The sequence below is a fragment of the Callithrix jacchus genome, chromosome 2 (genome assembly GCF_049354715.1).
Source record: "Callithrix jacchus isolate 240 chromosome 2, calJac240_pri, whole genome shotgun sequence".
NCBI classification, from domain to species: domain Eukaryota; kingdom Metazoa; phylum Chordata; class Mammalia; order Primates; family Cebidae; genus Callithrix; species Callithrix jacchus.
This window is the reverse complement of record NC_133503.1, coordinates 31,568,858-31,588,798: the sequence shown is the minus strand read 5'-3', so window position 1 is coordinate 31,588,798 and position 19,941 is coordinate 31,568,858. Positions and strand designations below refer to the sequence as shown.

Here is a 19,941-nt window from a genome sequence, read left to right as displayed (position 1 = left end):
CCCCAACCCCCACTCTTTCCACACAGCCTTTATCTGTTCTGACCTATCTCGCATGCCCAGTCTTGGGGATATGACCAAGATCAGGTAGAGATGCAGGCAGTTGAAATTTTGATCCACGAGATTTAACACTTAAGAGACAAGTGAAGGAAATGCATCTTGCCAGCCCACAATGTTTGAAGCCAAGTTCACCTGAAGGCCTCACTCTTGGCAGGAGAGGGATCCTCCCACTCCTGCCTTCATCCCCCAGAAGCTGGAGGGGCTCAGAGGTAGGAGGAATACATGATAGGGAGAAATGGCAACCCTGAGGAACGGTTAAGGAAGTGGGGTGGTTTTGTGTAGCTCTAAAGCTTGCTAATGGGTTCAGAGAATTTTCTGTGTGCTGTGTACCCTTCTAATCATTTTGCTCATATAATCTCATTTAATCTCCACAACCACCCAGGTCAAGGTCAAGCAGCTAGAATGTGTCAACCAGAATTCATTCCCAGGAAACCAGGGTGCAGCATCTGGGACCTTGGCCACTATGCTCTGCCCACCCCCTGACCCTGAGATAGAAAGGCTGCCTTAGAGTAAAAAAATTACTTAAAGGAGAATGTTTATTGTGCTGTCTCTCTTTATCTGCAAAAGAGACTGTGCCTCAGAAGCACGGAAGGAAGGGTGGTTTGGAGGACAGCTGGAGGAATTTAAGCCATATCCAGGAAACCACTTCCAGCTGGGGGAATGATGACATGGGCATTGCCGATGGACATTAGCCCCAGAGTGAGGCAGCCGCATGGACCAGGGGAGATAGAACATTGCCTGGAGACAGGGGGCTGGATGAAATGACCTTTTAGGCTCCTAAGGGTCTTCCTCCTCAGGACCCCAAGGCCTCATGTGTTCAAAGTGCTTTCTCAGACCTCCATCTGGAAGAGAAATTGACTAATTGTATTTCCCATTCCTGTCTTTCTCTCTGCCAACCCAACCCACCTCTCTCTCTGACCCCTCTCTCCCATGCTCCCCACCCACACATCCCAAAGCTGCTCCTGCCCTCTGGGCTTTGAGGGACAGCGGTGTGAGATCAACCCAGATGACTGTGAGGACAACGACTGCGAAAACAATGCCACCTGTGTGGACGGGATCAACAACTATGTGTGTGTCTGCCCGCCAAACTACACAGGTAAGGCTCTCATGATTGCATGTGTGGCGGGGTGGAGGGGTATCACTAGAATACCATTTTCTTAACTTCTTCCAAGGACTCTCCTCCGCTCTCCCTGAGGACAGAGACTAGGACCCCAAGACCATGCTATGCCAGGAGGGGGTCCCAAAGGCCTGTTTGCTTCTCTCTTTCCTCCACCACCACCCACTAGCAAATCACTGCTCCTTCTCACTTGAAACAGAGTCTCAGGCTCTTTAGCTGCTGTTCATCACATTGCTGGCCATTTTCTTCTTTAGGGCCCCTGTAGACCCAGTGGTGTTTACAGAGAGGCACTTGCGATGTGTTTATGCTTCGCTCAAGTCTAGTCAACTGTCTCTTGAAATCCACCTTTTCCAGACACTCAGCTAGGAGCCAGGGATACAAAAATGAACAAGACAAAGTTCCTTCTCATAAGAAGTTTACACTCAGGTGGACAGAGGCATGGATTCATTAGAAAGAGAACATAACTTCCATAAGCCCAGGGGGTGTGAGATCACAGAGGAGGAACCTAACCCAGCCAGAGAATCCAGGAAGGCTCCCACAAGAGATCATTCCTCAGGAAGATCATTCCACCCACCCACCCCCAAAACACAATACCTTTATTTTCCTACATTAACAGCCCCTAATAAGGACAGTTAAATATGTCTTTAGATTGGGAACCATAATGCTACCAATTTTGGTGCAAACACCGCCTACTTTGTTATGCGATCAACCAAAAGTAGCGTATCCCAGACTGGAATTCCATGAATTTGAGGAGAAGTCCCTATGAGCCAAGAAGTTTGGGAAGTACTGCATGTAGTAAGAACCTTCTTCTTGGCGTACCGTGATACAAATCAGCGTATTAGAGGTTCTGAGAATTCCTGCTTTAAAGAAAGGTGTTTAAAGTTTGCTTAACCCAGCAGTTCCCAAGCTTATTTGATCTCAGAGCTTCTTCTTACCCACCCTGGAATACTATTCCCAGCCCAGAGATCTCGTGTTACAAGAAGCACGTTTAGCAAATACCAGCCTAAGGCAAGGAGACTATGAGGAGGGGGTAGCTCAGTAACTCCCACGCCCTGGACTGCTGGAACCTGGCTTTTCTATCAGGAGTGAAATGGGAGGTGGGAAGCTATGGAAGATGAATAGAAGCAGCCCGGAAGATTGCAGAGAAGGAAGCCAAGTGGCTCCCGTTGTCCCTCGTAACCCATACCATTATCAAGCCTCCAGCCCAACTGACAGTATCTCCAAGCACACGCTTGAGACCGCAGGAATGTACCACTCCAACCAAGAAAACCACTCACTCTAATAATCCTGGGCTTCCTAGGACCCCAGACAAGCTTCTGTGCTGGGAGAAAGTGCATAGATATCTGCTGTGGGGGCCAGGCGCCATGGCTCATGCCTGTACTCTTAGCACTTTGGGAGGCCAAGGCAGGCAGGTCACCTGAAGTCAGGAGTTCAAGACCTGCCTGGCCAACCTGGTGAAATCCAGTCTCTACTAAAAAATACAAAAAGTAGTCAGGTGTGGTGGTAGACAGCTGTAATCCCAGCTACTCCGGAGGCTGAGGCAGGAGAATCACTTGAGCCCAGAGGTGGAGGTTACAGTGAGCTGAGATCATGCCACTGCACTCCTGCCTGGGTGACAGAGCAAAACTCCATCTCAAAAAAAAAAAAAAAGCCAGAAATCTGCTGAGGGGTTACCTCCTCTTCCATCTTTTATCTTCTGAGAGCAAAAGTGTAGCCAAGAGTTGCATTAGCAACAGGCAACAGTTATTGTGCACCTACTGTATACAGACTACTAAATTAGCCACTTAGACCAAGAAATCTAAGGTAGGCCATCAGCCTACAAAGGGCTTCAGGTCCACAAGAAGAATCACTATATAGAGTTGAGTCATTGGTTGAGAAGAATCAGCTTAGTGCCAGAGGAGAGATGGTTAAAATCCCAGCAGTAAAAATGGAGAGGGTAGTGGGGCTCTAACAAAGGTTTTGTGGTAGAGGAGGGGCTTGAACTGAATTTGTGGCAGGCAGATGGGCAGCAGGAGGGCACCGAGGAGGCCTTGATGAGAGGGTTTCCTGCCGCAGCTGAGACCCACCTGGTGTCTGCCATCGACCAGGGTGCACTGCTGATTTGTTGCACTTTGGTCCTGAGAGTCAGTGCTTGTATAATCTCACTGAATCTCCACAACTGCCAACATCAAGGTCAAGCAGTTATAAAGTGTCAACCAGAATTCATTCCCAGGAAACCCAGGTAGAGAATGAGGCTCTGTGATTTGCTCTGTCCCAGAAGACATCCAAGTCCCACAAAGACACTTGTCTGCTTCTCTGGATCTCTCCATGTGACGAGAAAGAAAGAGGAGGCTTATCAGGAACGTAGTGCCCTCTGTGGTCTTGAAAGGCTGAAGGCAAAATGTGGAGAGCGGGCGATTCAGTGCTCTCTCCCAGGACATGGTCGGGGTCAGCCTGTCCCCACCACAGCAAAGAACAGACCTGGGGGCTGTCTGCCATTCGTTACCCTGCAGCCAGCCCTCTGGACGTAACTGCCTGTACCTTGGGAGCAGGAGCTGAGGCAGCCTTCTCCGCCCTGCTCCCGCCCCACTCCTGGAGAGAACATTCATGGTTAGACCTTTCCCTCTCTTACATCACTCTCTTTCTGGCTTGACCAAGTGGAATTTGAAGAAACCCAACACTCAGATCTTAAATGCTGGCGTTGCTTGAGAGCTGCTGTCCTGTCTTACGGCTCTCCCCCACATTCCTAAAACACATTTTCAGGTGGTGGGAGTTTTTCAGGGCTTATCTGCAAGGGTCATCCCTGGGTATTATGACCCATTAGGTATTTTGTAGCACTGCAGACTTCAAAGGCAATGTGTCGAGAGACCGGAACTTCACATTCTTTTCATATTTCCTTCCCTGAAAAATCCAAGGGGCTTACTTATCTCTAATGGGTGAACTGGGCTTTTAAGCCTTGTCTGTGTCTGCAAAGCCTCCTCTGGACCTCCTGGGGGAGGTTATGGGTCCCCCTTGTGCTTCCACAGAGTTCTGGTCACACCTACAACTCTGTGTTCTAATTGCCTTCTTATGTGTAGATCTTCCCAAGTAGGCTGTGGGTAGGACAGACCCTAGTCACTGTTGTGTCCCCAGCGCCTGGCACAGTACCTGCCAAACAGGAGGTACTCAGGAAATAGGTATGGAATGAAAAAACAAATGAATAAGCATGGCCCACGTCAGGGCCAGGCATCCTGTGCTTTCACCTGCCCCTGAAAGATCAAGTAAGACAGCCAAATGATGGTGCTAGGACAGCGTCCAGGAGGACACCTGGAATCTTCCCATGGTCACTGCCAAAGAAACCAAGGCAGAGGTGCAGGAGGATGCACAAAGAGTGAAAAGGCAGGACTCCTGAGGTCCATGCCCGTCTGACCATGGGCTGGACGAGTCTGACCTTCTGGCCGGGGTATCCCTCCCCTACCCAAGGCCTGAGTGTTCTCCCTCATCCATGCCAGGTGAGCTGTGTGACGAGGTGATCGACCACTGTGTGCCTGAGCTGAACCTCTGTCAGCATGAGGCCAAGTGCATCACCCTGGACAAAGGATTCAGGTAAGACCTGGTCTCGTGCCCACAGCACAGAGTCCATGAAAACTCTGCCTCTAACAATCTAGGTTTTAGGCAGTCTCTAGTCTCTCTGCACACTCTGTCATGTGCTTCTCTGTATCTCTGATTCAGCCATGATCTAATTCTCTCAGTCTCTGTTTCCCTATGTGTGCCTCTGTCTCTCTGTGTCTCTGTAGATAGACAGGTAGGTACGTAGGTAGACAGAATGAGAGAGAGAGAGATCAACTCTTTCTCTTCCCTGCCCCTTCTTTCTTGCGTCTCCACTCCCACCAACTTCCCAATTCTCTCAGCATATCCCTCCTTTCCATCTAAAGATGTAGAGGAATTCCACTGGGAAGCAGAGTCTAAAGGGTATTTGGTCACCTTCTTCCTGTGTAGCCTTCACAGTGCTCTGCCCCTCCAGGCTACAGCAAGTTTTCAGCTTATGCACCTGTTGCAGGGAAAGGAGGCAGGAGCACTGTGGTCCAGCAGCATGGCCATTGGTGGAGCTGTCTCCATGGTGAGCAGCAGAGCCAATAGGAGCCAGGGGAGCCTGTGAGCAGCCCTAAGGGTGGATGGAGAGGCTGCCTCCGGAGAAAGCCATCCAGCTCTTGAGACTGAGGATCCAATGACACTCCTGGGAAATCCTTCCCAGGCCTTTTACTCACCTCTTCCTTTCACCTCCTTCATGAAAACTTGTGCCATTGCCTCTTCTAGAGAAGATCATGTGACCCTTGAGACCGGGGCTTTTCTGACATCGAGAGTGAGATCCCAGAACCCTGTAGCCAAAAATGTTCTTTGCGTCCCCAGTGCTGCCTTCTACACACAGCTGCCTCCCTCTTCTCTCCAGCAGTCTATCCAACACCAGGGGGAAGCTGCTAGCACCAAGGAGTCAGGGTTTGGGGAAACAGGCAGTCTAGAGCAACTGGGGAGACCCCAGGATAGACCCTTAGCAGACCCCAGAGATGACCTTACTGAGCCTCACCTAGGGATGAGGGCCCTGGGCCCAGAGCTCCATGCCTGTGCTGACAAGACTTTAAGGATAGTGCCCACCAGTGGCATCTCCAGCCTCAGGGGCAGGGGGACAGAAGCTCATGCTCTAGGTCTCGATGGGACAGGCTCATCACCCAGAGTCTGTCCTGTTCTCAGTCACGGGGCAGAGAGCTCTCACACTCTGGGGGTGTTTGCAACTAAGATTCTATACAGTGAAACTTAGAGTTTCAGGGAACCTCAGGATCTCAGAAAGCCCAATCACAGAATCTTAGAAATTTAAATTTGTAGAATCTCTGAAACTTGAACCTGTGAGCTCTTAGAATCCAGAATCTAAGAAGCAGGAGTTCTAGTTGTTGCCCCCAGCCAGCCCGTCCATCAGTCCACAGATCTTGATTGTGTGGAGTGCAGTGGGGAATGTAAGATGGTTTTGATTCCTCTCCTCAAGGCCCTTGTCATAAACCTAGGGGAGGAAGATTTGACACTGAGCAAACATTTAGACAAGAAGGAAGTTCTAGGCCTCACGATTCTGGCTCTGCTGGTGAAGTTCTAAGGAAGGAATTGCCTGTGGGAGCAGAGAAGCAGCTCCTCCCGTTTAGGAGTGGAATGTGGGTGACCCTTGACGGTGGGTGGAATTTGGATGGGCTGAGAGAAGGAAGGAGGGCCCCACTGGGGGAAGAAAGACAAGTAAGTAAGGGTGAGAGGAGGACATGAGCATGTCTTCCTTTTTTATTTTCACATCACAAGCCTAGAGCTCATCACCACGGGAAATGCAAGAGGCTCTGGTTTTGCTGGATGAGACCAAAGGAAGCTTCAGCCCTTCCCTATGCCTACCCCATCCCCATCCACCTCATCTGTCCCGGGCCCCCTCAGATATGCCAGGTGGGACTTTTAGGCGGTCGAGTTACCTGAGTACAAAGGTTAGAGATGCCTCCCAGGACTTCCCTGCCACTCACCCCCCGAATTTGACTCCGGTTTACAGCGGATCTGTACCAAGTGTGGGATACTATGAGGGGGCAGGGAAGAATGAAGGGACAAGGGGTGGGAAGAGATGTTTAAAATGCAAACCTGAACCCAAAGCAGAGTAGGCCAGGCTGGCAAGCAGAGTGCTTTGGGCATGCCTGGGAAGGGGCAGGGAATGGGGGTCCACCCATGGAGAGGAGATAAATTGCCTCTTGGCAGAGCAGACAGCAAGCTCAGAAGACACAGTCTTGCACCAGCGCTGGTCAGAAGTGGTCTCAGGAGCCAGCCTGGCCAACATGGCGAAACCCCATCTCTACTAAAAATACAAAAATCATCCAGGTGTGGTGGTGCATGCCCGTAATCCCAGCTGCTCAGGAGGCTGAGGAAGGAGAATCGCTTGAACCTGGGAAGCGAAGGTTGCAGTGAGCCAAGATCACACCACTGCACTCCAGCCTGGGCGACAGAGCGAGACCGTCTCCAAAAAAAAAAAGACACGGTCTAGGGTGCAGGTGTGGGGTTGGGGTGCTGGAGAGCTAACAACGCCAGGTTTCAATGATCCCCAGAACTTAGTACTAGAAACCTCACTCTCTATTGTAACCAAAGTCCCTTGAGTTTTAAGACAATATAGGAAAGAAGGAAATCTACCTGAGAAGCCTAGTATTTGGTGGTTAAAAAAAAAATGAAATCAGTCTAGCTTTCATAATCTTGAGATATTTTATTTATATGTGATGTCATTATCTTGAGGAGGTCTACAGGCCAGCTTAATAATGTTAGTTTTTTATTAAAATGTGTTTAAGTCAAAAATTATTCTTCCAATACAACATTTTATCATTTCATCCCCTTTGTCTTCATCACCAAACAACTCATATCCTATGGCAGCCTATAGGGATATTAGCCAAAGGGATACACAGTCAGGGTGACCTTTGCCCAAGTGTGAAGATGTTTATCCTTGGAGTTCTCCTTGTACACTCCTGCAATGAGGTCTCAGTGATGGGCAGATAGTACCTGTCCGTAATAATGAAAATAACGACAGCCAAAAGAAAGATCATAATGACTAGCATGTACTGCTGACTTATTCTTTGTCAGGCAAGGTGTATTATCCAACATCCAACAGTCTTTGAACGTAGAAACTCATTTACATTTTATGAGACTCACCAAGGTGACACAAGCCACCTCCATACACACATAGAAAGGGGTGGGGATGTGAATCAGTCTGGGCCTGACTGATTTCTCAGCTAAATCCAGAGACTCCAGCTGTCCTGGAACCAAGAACAGCACTCGGTTACTCCCCCTTTTGCAGAATCAATAGACCCAACACATATTAAAATGCATACACCTTGCACTTTAGAAGAAAGATAAAGGCAAGCATTTGAGAACAATAGGGAACGCAGGGGATGGTGCTGGCTGTCTCTCTCTAGTCAATGGAGAGATATTATAGAGGTTCCGCCTACCAGAGTTCTTGAACCAGCAGCATCCACATCACATGGGCGCTTGCTAGGAATGCTAGTTCCCAGGCCCAACACAGACTCCCTGAATCAGAAGACATGTTTTAACAAGATCCCTGGGTGTTTTGTATGCTCATTAAAGTTTGAGACTTGCTGGTATGGAAAGGGCTGTAGCATTTAAAAAGAAGAATAAGGTAAACACGTTTGCCTCCAAACCGCCACTGGTTAGTCTGAGAGTGAGAATAGCTAATCTAATTCCTAATAAAGACCTCATCAGTAGCCTTGAAGTCTAGGCTTAAAATACTGGATTTTATCTTGTAAGTACTGGGCAGCTATCATTGCCTTGGAGAAAGTCAAATAGCTTAAGTTGCTCAGCAGCTACTTTTTAGAATTCAGGAGGCACAGATGCCGACCAGGGCCACGTTTAACACAGTAGCAGAAGCAGACATGGTAGTATATGGAGCACATGCCCCTTGAAGGCATTCTCAATGTGTTTCCTTGAAAGACTGGCTGAACATGTAAGCAGCAACAGGTTATGTATTTCAAATTTGCCATTCAAATAAGTAAAGGTGAAATGTTCAGATCTTAGCAGATTTCAATTTTTGAGCGCAGGCCCAGTAAGTCCTCAGTTTCTGGAACTTGTTCCAGTCAAGGACAAGTCACCCCCTCCGTGTCTTACCTAGTTATGAATCTACGGCCTGCATCATGCTCTGCCAACCCCAGCAATGCTAGTGGGGTTGCCACTTGAGGATTCCACCCCACTTCTATTTAGGAGAAGGGAGGAGAGGGCTGAGGAAAGACCATTCCTTTGCCCTGATTCTTCCACGGGCTGCTTATCCACCTAAGAGTTCAGAGAGCTTGCTTCCCTTCCACCCTCACCTCCCTGCCTGTGTCAGGGATTTTGCTTTTCTCATCCTGGTCTGAATCTCAGAGTGCCAACAGTATCATATTCCTCTTCATTCATCTTCTACATGTCACGTTGAATATTTAATGTCTATGTAGTACACTACACAGTATCATTTCATCATTTTTATCATCTTTAAATTGTATCATTTTTAAAACAACCATAAGAGGTGAAGTTATTTATCAATTGCATTTAAAGATGAAGAAACTGAAACACAGAGAGGTAATGAGTGACTGATCCACTTAGAACAGTTTCTGACATGCAAGTGTAAACTAAGTACTATCACTCAATGAGGGTCTGGGGGTCCTCAGGGAAGTGCCTGCAGCACTCTCTGCCCTCTGGTTTCTTCCTTGCGATGGAATATGGTAGACCCTCCCTTACAGGGTCCTGGGAGGCCTCAATGAGAACTCAGTGAAAGGGGCTTAGCACAGTGCCTGACCCAAAGGAAGGACCAAACTGAACGTCAGTTTCATGTAGGAAGTGGCAGATCCAAGCCAAAAGCTGGATGAGTCAACCCTGTGTTCCTCACCCTGGCTCCAGAACACAAGACTCACTCCACCATGAAGGGAACAAAGGCCATGGGTCACCAGGGAAACCTGCTGTGGAGCCAGGCTTTGCAGAGCCCAAAGGAACTTGGATAGATAGAAGAGATGGGGAGAGGCCACCTGCTGAGGAGGGCGGGAGAGTGACTGCCTGAAAGCTGGCCCTGCCTTGAGGAACAGTCTTGCCTCTGCCTGTGTTCCAGATGTGAGTGTGTCCCTGGCTACAGCGGGAAGCTCTGTGAGACAGACAATGATGACTGTGTGGCCCACAAGTGCCGGCATGGGGCCCAGTGTGTGGACGCAGTCAATGGCTACACATGCACCTGCCCCCAGGGCTTCAGGTAAGACAGGAGGGCACCTCAGGAAGGAGACAACCTGGGCCAGGTGGCAGGGGCTGGGGCTGACTGGCTAAGGCAGCCAGGGTGGAGACCCAGGCCCAGTTGGCCATAGCCCTGGTTCTGGGTGGTTCTTGATTCCCCTGACACCTTTGCAGTCCCTACATGTCCGTATGAGGGAAATAGAGCCGGTATTGGTGATCCCACATTGTTGATGGGAGAAGAGCTACTTGTGGCAACTCCATGTGAAAGTTGGGCTTAGATTCAGCTCACATCATGTCAAGTTTGGGCAGGATGCCATCTAATGGAAGATGCCACCATCTTGAAGCCCAGCTTGCAGGGTGGAGGTAGCCACGTAGCCACACTGACCAGAATCTTCTTTCTAGGCTGGAGAACAAACATGATGGTTCTGGCCACACTGACCAGAATCTTCTTTCTAGGCTGGAGAACAAACATGATGGTTCCTCAGTGGTAACCTCTATTCTACTTTGATTGAATATTTTCAACAGAATGTTGACTAATTTGCTGACTCTAGATGCTTTATATAAGTGGACTCATACAGCGCTTGTCCTTTGTCAGGCTCATTTCACTTAGTATGATGTCCTCAAGGTTCATCCACGCTGTTGGATCTGTCAGAATTCCCTTTGTTTTTACTGCTGAAGAATGTTCCAGTGAACAGATAGGCTACATTTTGCTTATCCATTTATATTTCCATGGGTGAGAATGTGCTCTTTTAAGCAATCACCCCCAGGCAATTCGGATGACACTGAAATGTAGGGACCTCTGCTCGAGTCCAACTCCATTATTTTATTTCTTGGAGATGGAGTCTTGCTCTGTTCTCCAGGCTGAACTCTCACTCCTGTGCTCAAGCAGTCCTCCCCAGTAACTGGGACTATAGGCTCGTGCCACTGTGGCTGCCCCAAACTCTCTTATCTTAAAAATGGGAAATCTGGGACTTAGAGAAGGAAAAGCTCTTGCCCTAGTTAGCGGCAGGGCTGAAACTATCCCCTAGAACTAGTGTTACTTCCCACCTCACTCCACCGCTCTACTCAAGGTTCTTTGGCCTGAGTAACTGTGATTTCTCCTCTTGGCCATTCTCCTGTCTTCCTCCCGGTTCTTTCTCCCTGCTTCCAGTGGACTCTTCTGCGAGCACCCCCCACCCATGGTCCTGCTACAGACCAGCCCGTGTGACCAGTACGAGTGCCAGAATGGGGCCCAGTGCATCGTGGTGCAGCAGGAACCCACCTGCCGCTGCCCACCAGGCTTCGCCGGCCCCAGATGCGAGAAGCTCATCACCGTCAACTTTGTGGGCAAGGACTCCTATGTGGAACTGGCCTCCGCCAAGGTCCGACCCCAGGCCAACATCTCCCTGCAGGTGCGTCCCACCCTGCCCTGCCCTGCCCTTAAAAGGACCTCAACATGCCCCAAGCTCTGATGGTTCAGAAAATTGCTGGAATGCCCCATCTTAGCAGTAAAGCACCATCAGGGACAACACTCAGCTTGAGGACACCTGAACCAACTCATTCAGAGGGTTCTATTGATAACTCCTGACCAGCTCTCACTGCAAACTGCAGCCCCCACTTCCAGCCTCATTCACTCATTCCTCCAGAAAATATTCATTCAACTATTGTATGCCAGACACTGTGCCACAGAACTGCGATTCTATTTGAGACAGACAAAACCCGTCTGAGGCAGAATGGCAAGGGCAGGGACAGCGGCAACCCTGGGGGCTGTGGGAGCACATGGGAGAGGCAGTGATCACAGTCTGTGGAGGAGAATCAGGGAAGGCTCCCCAGAGGCAGTGATCACACAGCTGAGATCTGAAGGGTGAACAGGAGCTTGCCTGATGAAGTGTAAAAGGGTGCTGGGCCTTAGGGGACCAGAGAAGAACAGAAGTTGGGGGGTGTCCACCTCTGGGGCTTAAGGAGAAATCAGCTTGCGGCAAAGGTCCAGAGGAATGGAAAACCATTGAGCACAAACCAAGTTCTTTTCTAACTTCTCCCAGGTTCCTTACCTGTAGACGAAGCACATTTATTCCAAACTGCATTTCTGGGCAACATAAATGTTCTTCTGGAAGGGGGATTGGCAGGGAAGGTTTAGGACAGACAAAGAATGGGCCCCTGCCTGCAGGTTTTCTGTGACGAAGGAGCCACCTGGGTTGGGCATTTCTGGGTGCTACTGGGCACTAACTAGGGCTCTGGCCTTTTTTTTGGTTATGGCTCCATTAGCTCAGGTTTAAACCTTGGCTCGTGGGCTTATAGAGAAAATATCTATTCAACAAAGATCTAATTGGCACCTATACATGCCAGGCATCATTCGAGACACAGAAGTTGTAGAAGTGCACAGAAAGTTCAACCTGCCTCACCCTGTGAAGCTTACAGCCCAGTGGACAGGCCTCTGAGATAAGGGTTGACCGTGGGCACAAACAAGGAGGAGGCTCTGGCTGTCATCACCCACTCCTGCCTTCCTCGCTCAGTCCCACCCACCCAGGCTAGTCAAGACAGCACCCAGTACCCCCAGCATCTAGATGTCCTCTCAAACTTGCCTGCTTCATACCCCATTCCTCAGGCCAGATGTACCAGGTGATGAGGGCCCATCCACTAATCTAAGAATCTCATTCCAGGTGGCTGGCTTTGAGTGCAACTTCTGAAACCAGTGACTTTTAGCCTTGGCAATACTTTAGAGTCACCTAGAGAACTTTTTGAATCATCTTTAGCCAGGTGTAGTGGCTCACACCTGTAATCCCAACACTTTGGGAAGTGGAGGTGGGTGGATCACTTGAGATCAGGAGTTCGAGACCCGACTGGCCAACATGGTGAAACCCAGTCTCTACCAAATATACAAAAATTAGCTGGGCATGGTGGTATGTGCCTGTAATCCCAGCTACTTGAGAGACTGAGGCAGGAGAATAGCTTGAATGAAGGAGGCAGAGGTTGCGGTGAGCCGAGATCATGCCACTGCACTACAGCCTGGGCAACAGAGCAGGACTCTGTCTCAAAAAACTAGATAAATAAAAAAATAAAATTATCTTTGCCTGGGCCCCACCTGCAAGAGATTCATGTGTAGCTGGTCTGGGGTAAAGTCTAGACACTGGCATTTTTTTAATTCCCCAGATGACTCTTAGCACAGTGCCTGGTTCCTAGCAAACATTGAATTAATGATCATTGTTAGCATTTTCTTTATAACTCTTATTATTCAACCAGGCACAGTGCCTCACACTGTAATCCAAGGACTCTGGGAGGCCAAGGTGGGTGAATCATTTTTAGGTCAGGAGTTTGAGACCAGCATGGTCAACATGGTGAAACCCTGTCTCTACTAAAAATACAAAAATTAGCCAGGCATAGTGGTAGGCACCTGTAGTCCCAGCTACTCGGGAGGCTGAGGCACCAGAAATGCCCGAACCTGGGAACGGAGGCTGCAGTGAGCCGAGATTGCACCACTCCACTCCAGCCTGGGCCAAGATTCTGTCTCAAACAAACAAAGCAAAAAAAACCCCTTATTGTTCTATTTTATACAGAGAGACAGAGGCCAAAGAAGGGCCAGGACTTGGATGGAATCATGTTGTGCACCAGAGGGAGAGGGCAGATTAGAGCTCGGGCCTCCTGACACCATAAAAATATGGACGTAGTGTGCATAGTAGGCGCTCAGTAAAAATGTGTTGAACTAGTTTGCTCGGTCAGCACTTGCTGAGGTTTAAGTCCAGGCCTTACCTTCTGGGGATTTACCTACTAGATAGATGGAGGAGGAAAGATGGATGTGAATTTAGACCCAGCACAGATTCAGAAGCTGCTGCCTGGAAGAGGGTTCTGTGAGATGAGCAGAGGAGGTTCAGTCTCAGGTAAGCCCTCACTGACATGCCCTGGCTGCTTTGTCCAGGTGGCCACCGACAAGGACAACGGCATCCTTCTCTATAAAGGAGACAATGACCCCCTGGCGCTGGAGCTGTACCAGGGCCACGTGCGGCTGGTCTACGACAGCCTGAGTTCCCCTCCAACCACAGTGTACAGGTAAGGGCCTTGCTCCCTCCTGACTCACTGCGTGTTCCTCCACATCCTCCTGCCTCTGGGCCTGATACTCAGAAGGGGGATTCTAGGGATCTCAGGTGTCCCTTCTCCTGGCCCCTACCGTGCGTATGCTCTCACACACACACTTCCTCCTCGCGGGGTGGCGGGTGGGAGGGAGAAAGGCAGTGTCGGAGGAAGAGGTCGAGGAAGGTAGGCCCGTGGAGGGGAGGTGACACCTCATCACCATAAGATAAATGGGCAGCTGGCCACTGTGTGGGAGTGTGCGCTGCAGTGGGGACAAGGCTGCTTAATGAGGTGCCCTTTTCAAAATGTCATCTTAATCTTTTATTATTTTAAGAAAGACAACAGGGGACAATTAGCATGCAACTCAAGGGGAAGAAACTCAAGGGCATTGAGGGAGCAGGGCCACGCTGTAGGTGACTTTCAAACCGTTCCAAAGCTTTTCCTAAACTTCAGCCTCTCCAGCAGCTTGTGCATGAACAGAGTGGCAGCTGGACTTTCACTTCAGAGGCTGCCTTACAGCAACTTTCAACTGCTCACTTTTTTTTTTTTTTTAAGATGGAATCTTGCTTTTTTGCCCAGGCTGGAGTGCGGCGTAGCAATCTCAGCTCACTGCATCCTCCGTCTCTTGGGTTCCAGTGATTCTCCTGCCTCAGCCTCCCTGGTAACTAGGATTACAGGCACCTGACACCACACCTGGCTAATTTTTGTATTTTTAGTAGAGATGGTGTTTCACCATGTTGGTTAGGCTGGTCTCAAACTCCTGATCTCAGGTGCTCTGCCTGCCTTGGCCTCCTAAAGTACTGGGATTACAGGTGTGAGCCACTCCACCTGGCCAACTGCTCACTTTTTTAATGTAGCTGCTCCTTAAGGAATTATCATCTGGAGAGTCACAGATGTGCTAGTTGGATATGTTAGATTTTTTTCCGCTTCTCAGTAATAAATACTAAATAACTATTAAAATAAAAGTTATAAATTTATAATAGTTATAAAAATGACTACTAAAAGTTAAAAATGTCTGTTACACCTAAAACTACCAGTAGAAGTAGAGCCAAACCTTACGGAAACCACAGTACAAAAGAGAAGCCACACTGTCCCCTCAGAGGCAAGAGCGCATTTCACAGGGATTGGTGAGGAGCTGTAACTTTTAGACATTTTTTCTCTGTTAACTAAATCTTTTCTTCCATTAAAATTTTATATGGAGGCCCCACTCCTGTAATCCCAGCACTTTGGGAGTCCGAGGCAATTAGATCACAAGGTCAGGAATTCAAGACCAGCCTGACCAATATGGTGAAACCCCATCTTAATTCAAATTACTAAAATTGGCCAGGCATGGTGGCACGTGCCTGTTGTCCCAGCTACTCGGGAGGCTGAGGCAGGAGAACCGCTCAAACCTGGGATGGGGAGGTTGCAGTGAGCCAAGATCACGCTACTGCACTCCAGCCTGAGTGACAAAGGGAGACCCCATCTCAAAAAAAAAAAATTATATTGAACTTAAGAATCATAAATACATAGAAGCAAGACCACCCTGCAGGGTTGGAGGGAACAAAGATTCCCCCTCCACACACACTGCCGTCAAGGCCCCTGATAAATCATCAACAAACCCAGTTTGAAAGCCATTAGCTCCAACCAGTGGTTCTCAAAGTGTAGCCCGAGGCTACAGTACCAGCATCACCTGCGGGCATAATAGAAATGCATATTTTCAGGCTGTACCACAGAACTGCTGAATCTGAAACCCTAGGGGTTAGCTCTGACACACCTGTGCTTCAGAGGGCCTTCCAGGTGATTCTGATGCACAAGTCTCAGAAGCACCAGTTTCCACAGGAAAACCTCCTGCAGAAGGAGTGGTCTGAGTTGGGCCTTGAAGAAAGGGAAGAACTTGTGAGAGCAGAGAGAACAGGTGGGCAAGCCATGCTGGGAGAATGGCAAAGACAGACAAGGGGCAAGGAAAAGGGCATTGACCAGAGCAGGAGGCTCCTAGTGGAGGGTGGGTAAAGACCAGCCAGGTTAGGACAGTCGGGCACAGCAGACACCAGAAGAAAGAGCTCACCCCCATGGTCTTCCTAGAGCCTAGGCTGCCTAGCCTCTGTGTCTCTGGAGCCATGGGTCCTGGGCCAAGTGGAGAAGACACAGAGCCAAGGAGGCAGGGCCAGGGCAGCCTGTGAAGTATTTGCTGTCACATAAATCCAGATGTGAACAAGTGATTCAGCCTCTTCAGTTCCACCCACCACCACCACCACGTAATGTGTCCTAGGATCTACCTCCTAGGACAGTCAGAGGATTGAAGTAACTTTGGAGGAAGTGCTTGGCAAATTAAGCCTTTACACAAACATGTCAAGGACAGAAGGTGAAAGCCAGGCTTCCAGAAGCAGCTGAACCCTGCCCTGAGCTGGGGGCTTTCCCAGGCAGAGCCCAGCCTTTGCCCTCTGCTGACGTTAGCTGTCAGGGCTAGTGATTTGGTAAAGGGCTGGTGTGGGTGGTAGGAATGTTGCAGCACTGTGCTGAGTTCAGAAATGGAAGGCCAGAGAATCGCTGTCCGGAAGCTGTTGTCAGGGAGCCTTGAGGCTGAGCAGGTAGGTGGCCCTGGAGAGACACCAGGCTCTGTCTTAGCCATGGGGAGACAAAGTTAAGGATGTCCAGGCATTCCCAGCCTAGATCTTCATGCTGAGCCAGTAACAGATCTTTAGTACCCTTCTTCCCATTCACAGTCCTCAGGGGCCCAAGGCTCTAGCAATTCCACATTAAAATGGTTTTGCTTCCAAACAGCTTTCCCTGAGGCAGCCCTGTTCCTGTTCCCAGTAGTACACTCACTCCACATCCATCAGGCCCCGTGTTTGGGCCAGACCCTGGGCTAGGCACAGAGGCCAGAGAGCTAAACAAACATAGTCCAGGGAAGAAGACACACACATCAATGAGCAGTGGCTCCACAGCAGAATCCAGTCATTCTCCCTGGAGGCACTGGTGTCATGCTACAGGCACACCAATGATGAAGCAAAGTTATTTTTTCTTTTGGGGTTTTGTTTTGGGTTTTTTTCTATTTTTGAGTCAGTGTCTCAACGTGTCACCCAGGTTGGAGTGCAGTGGCATGATCACAGTTCCCTGCAATCTCCACCTCCCAGCCTCAAGTGATCCTCCTACCTCAGCCTCTTGAGGAGCTGGGACTGCAGGTGTGCACCACAACATCTAACTAATTTTTGTTTTTGTTTTTTTGTGGGAGAGACAGAGTTTCATCATGTTGCTTAGGCTGGTCTTGAGCTCCTGGGCTGAAGCAATTTGTCTATCTTGGCCTCCCAAAGTGCTGGGATTGCAGGCATGAGCCACTGTCCTTAGCAGGAGCAAATATTTTTGCTTGGAGGACCTTGGAGGAGGAGGTAGTGTTTGAGCTGAGACATGACCTGTGCCTCAGAAGCATTTTCTTAGGCTGAGCAGCGAGGAAGCCCTGGGGACGAGGAGGCCCCATCAGCCAGCATGGAAACCATGTGGGAGGGCTGGGGTTAATGGTGGGCACAGGCTGAGCTGGCCAGCAGCTGAGGGAGCCCGGAAGCCAGTCCAGCCACAAAAAATGAGATCTCCTCCTCAGCATCAGTGCAACAAGCTCCAGCCATCCAGGAAGGCCACCTTGGCCTCAGAGCTTGGCCAGAGAGCCCAACCAAAGCTTTTCTAATCAGGGGAGTTGGCAGCCACCAGCTTTTGGCCCACTAAGGCCCAGTGACCAGCCTCAGAGTGAGGATGACAGCCTGGGTTCCCAACAGGGACTCTAGATTCCATGGTCTCCATTCTGTCCGCGCCTGATGTTGTTCATTTGCACAGCTGAAATCACAGATTATGACAAGGCAATACCACGATGATGAGTGCAGGTGACGAGGGCACCTCAACATTCTATTCTAGGCCCCAGGGAAAATACACAGAAAAGCCCACCTGAGCCCCTCCTTGCCCCAGAATGGGGTCAGACTTCACTATTCCTTGGCACTGAGACTTGAGAGAAGGCCACACTCACCTGCCAGCAAGACCAAATGGCCACATAGGTAACAGACATGGGGAAAATGGGCTGGGGTCCCCATAGGGAGTGGTGGATGCTGCAGTAGCCTAGAGGGTGGAGCCCCATCCAAAGGAGCAGCTGACCTCAGCTCCAGCAGACACTGCCATGTGGGAATGCAGATTATCAAAAGAAGCAGGACCATCAGCGTTGCTATGTGAGATATCTAAGTTTTTGAATGTTAGCCATTTTAAAACACAGCATGGGAGCTCTCTTTGAATGCAATGCAGTGCATGCTCTCTGAGTCTTGATTTCTGCAATCCTATCCACTGCCAAGGTCTTTGACTCATTCAATCCTTACTCATATTTTAGAGATAAGAAGCCTCATGTTAGAAGCCCAGAAAGTGGCAGAGCTAGGATTTAAATCCGGGTCAGGTTTCCACCCAAACCAGCTCTCCCACCGTGCTGGCTCTGGAACATGAAGGGCAGGGCCAAGAGAGAGTGGAGGCTGTGCTACAGGAGTCGGGGGTTGCTGCAGTGAGGGCCCCGCCTGATGCCTACCCGAAATCTCAGAAACTGTTACTGTGAGCCTCTATCGCCACCTAGTGGTCACAACTCAGCATCCAGGTTTGAGCAACCAGCACCTAGAGGAATGAATAACCAACCCTTCCTCCCTTCCTCAGTGGCCTAGAGTCCTGTGGCTTGGAGACTTGAACTTTAGTCCTACCTCCACCACGCCCACCTTAAGACTTCAGGCTGAGCACCTATGTCTCTGAGCCATAAGTCTCTAACTTCAAAAATGGAGGAAAAAGTATCCCTCCTTCCTGGGGGTTGTTAGGGTTAAATAAGAGAATACAAGTTAACTGCTTAGCATAGGGTAGCACAATGCCTGGCCTCTACTAAGGGAATAACACTTGTCCACCATTATTATTAAAAGCAAGAGAAAGCTGGGCATGGTGGCTCACACCTGTAACCCCAGCACTCTGGGAGGCCAAGGCAGGAGGATCGCTTGAGCCCAGGAGTCTGAGAGTATCCTGGGCCACATAGTGAGACTCCACCTATGCAAAAAAATTTAAAACTTAGCCAAGCACAGTAGAGCACACCTATGGTGCTAGCTGCTTGAGAGGCTGAGGCAGGAGGATCACTTGAGCCCTGGAGGTCAAGGCTGCAGTGAGCTGTGATTGCACCACTGCGCTGCAGCCTAGGTGACAGAGCAAGATCCTATCTCAAAAAATAAATAAATAAATAAATGAAAGCAGAGGCAAAAAGGCCATGGGCCACTCTGGCCAATTCCTGTGGTCATGCCAGTTCCTGGCAGGATGCATGCAGCGCGACCCTGACAACTCCAGAGTTCTCCACCTCCCAGTTGGCACCAGTTCAGTCTGGCCCAGTGAGGAGGACCCTCAGAGCTTCCTCCTCTCTCCTGAAATCCTTAAATATCTCTCCAGGAGAGTAATGACCGGCGCTTGGGACCACTATAGTCATTTATTTTAGCATGAACCTTAGGTTGTTAGTGTTTTTTCCATTTTTTCTCTACTTTTGTCACAGTAGAGCCATTTTCCCATTGTTACTTTATTTCAAAGGCCAAGATTTAATAATGATTTTTTTTTTTTTTTTTTTTTTTTTGCGATAGAGTTTCACACTGTCACCTGGGCTGGAGTACAGTGGTGAGATCTTGGCTCACTGCAACTTCTGCGTCCCAGGTTCAAATGATTCTCCTGCCTCGGCCTCCTGAGAAGCTAGGATTACAGGCGCCTGCCACCATACCCAGCTAATTTTTTGTATTTTTAGTAGAGACAGGGTTTCACTATGTTGGCCAAGTTGGTCTTGAACTCCTGACCTTGTCATCTGCCCGCCTTGGCCTCCCAAAGTGCTGGGATTACAGGCGTAAGCCACTGTGCCTGGCCATAATTTTTCCTTCATAGGCAAGTAGAAATGGAGGCATCCTGACTTAGGGATGGTGGGGGAAAAAAAAACAGAGCCTTTAGCATTCCCTACCCCAAACCTCCAGAGACCCACAGTTTGAAAA

At 49.4% G+C, this 19,941-nt stretch overlaps 1 protein-coding gene across 3 annotated transcripts in view; it reads left to right on the top strand.

The window, feature by feature from the left end:
- SLIT3 (slit guidance ligand 3) overlaps positions 1 to 19,941 on the top strand; it is a 641,188-nt gene that overhangs the window by 604,648 nt on the left and 16,599 nt on the right. For all 3 annotated transcript variants that reach the window (XM_035292102.3, XM_035292104.3, XM_035292103.3), the window contains exons 28-32: positions 1,014 to 1,153; positions 4,645 to 4,738; positions 9,780 to 9,917; positions 11,046 to 11,286; positions 13,788 to 13,918. In XM_035292102.3, coding sequence (XP_035147993.3) covers positions 1,014 to 1,153; positions 4,645 to 4,738; positions 9,780 to 9,917; positions 11,046 to 11,286; positions 13,788 to 13,918 — 744 coding nt within the window. The remainder of the gene's footprint in view (positions 1 to 1,013; positions 1,154 to 4,644; positions 4,739 to 9,779; positions 9,918 to 11,045; positions 11,287 to 13,787; positions 13,919 to 19,941) is intronic.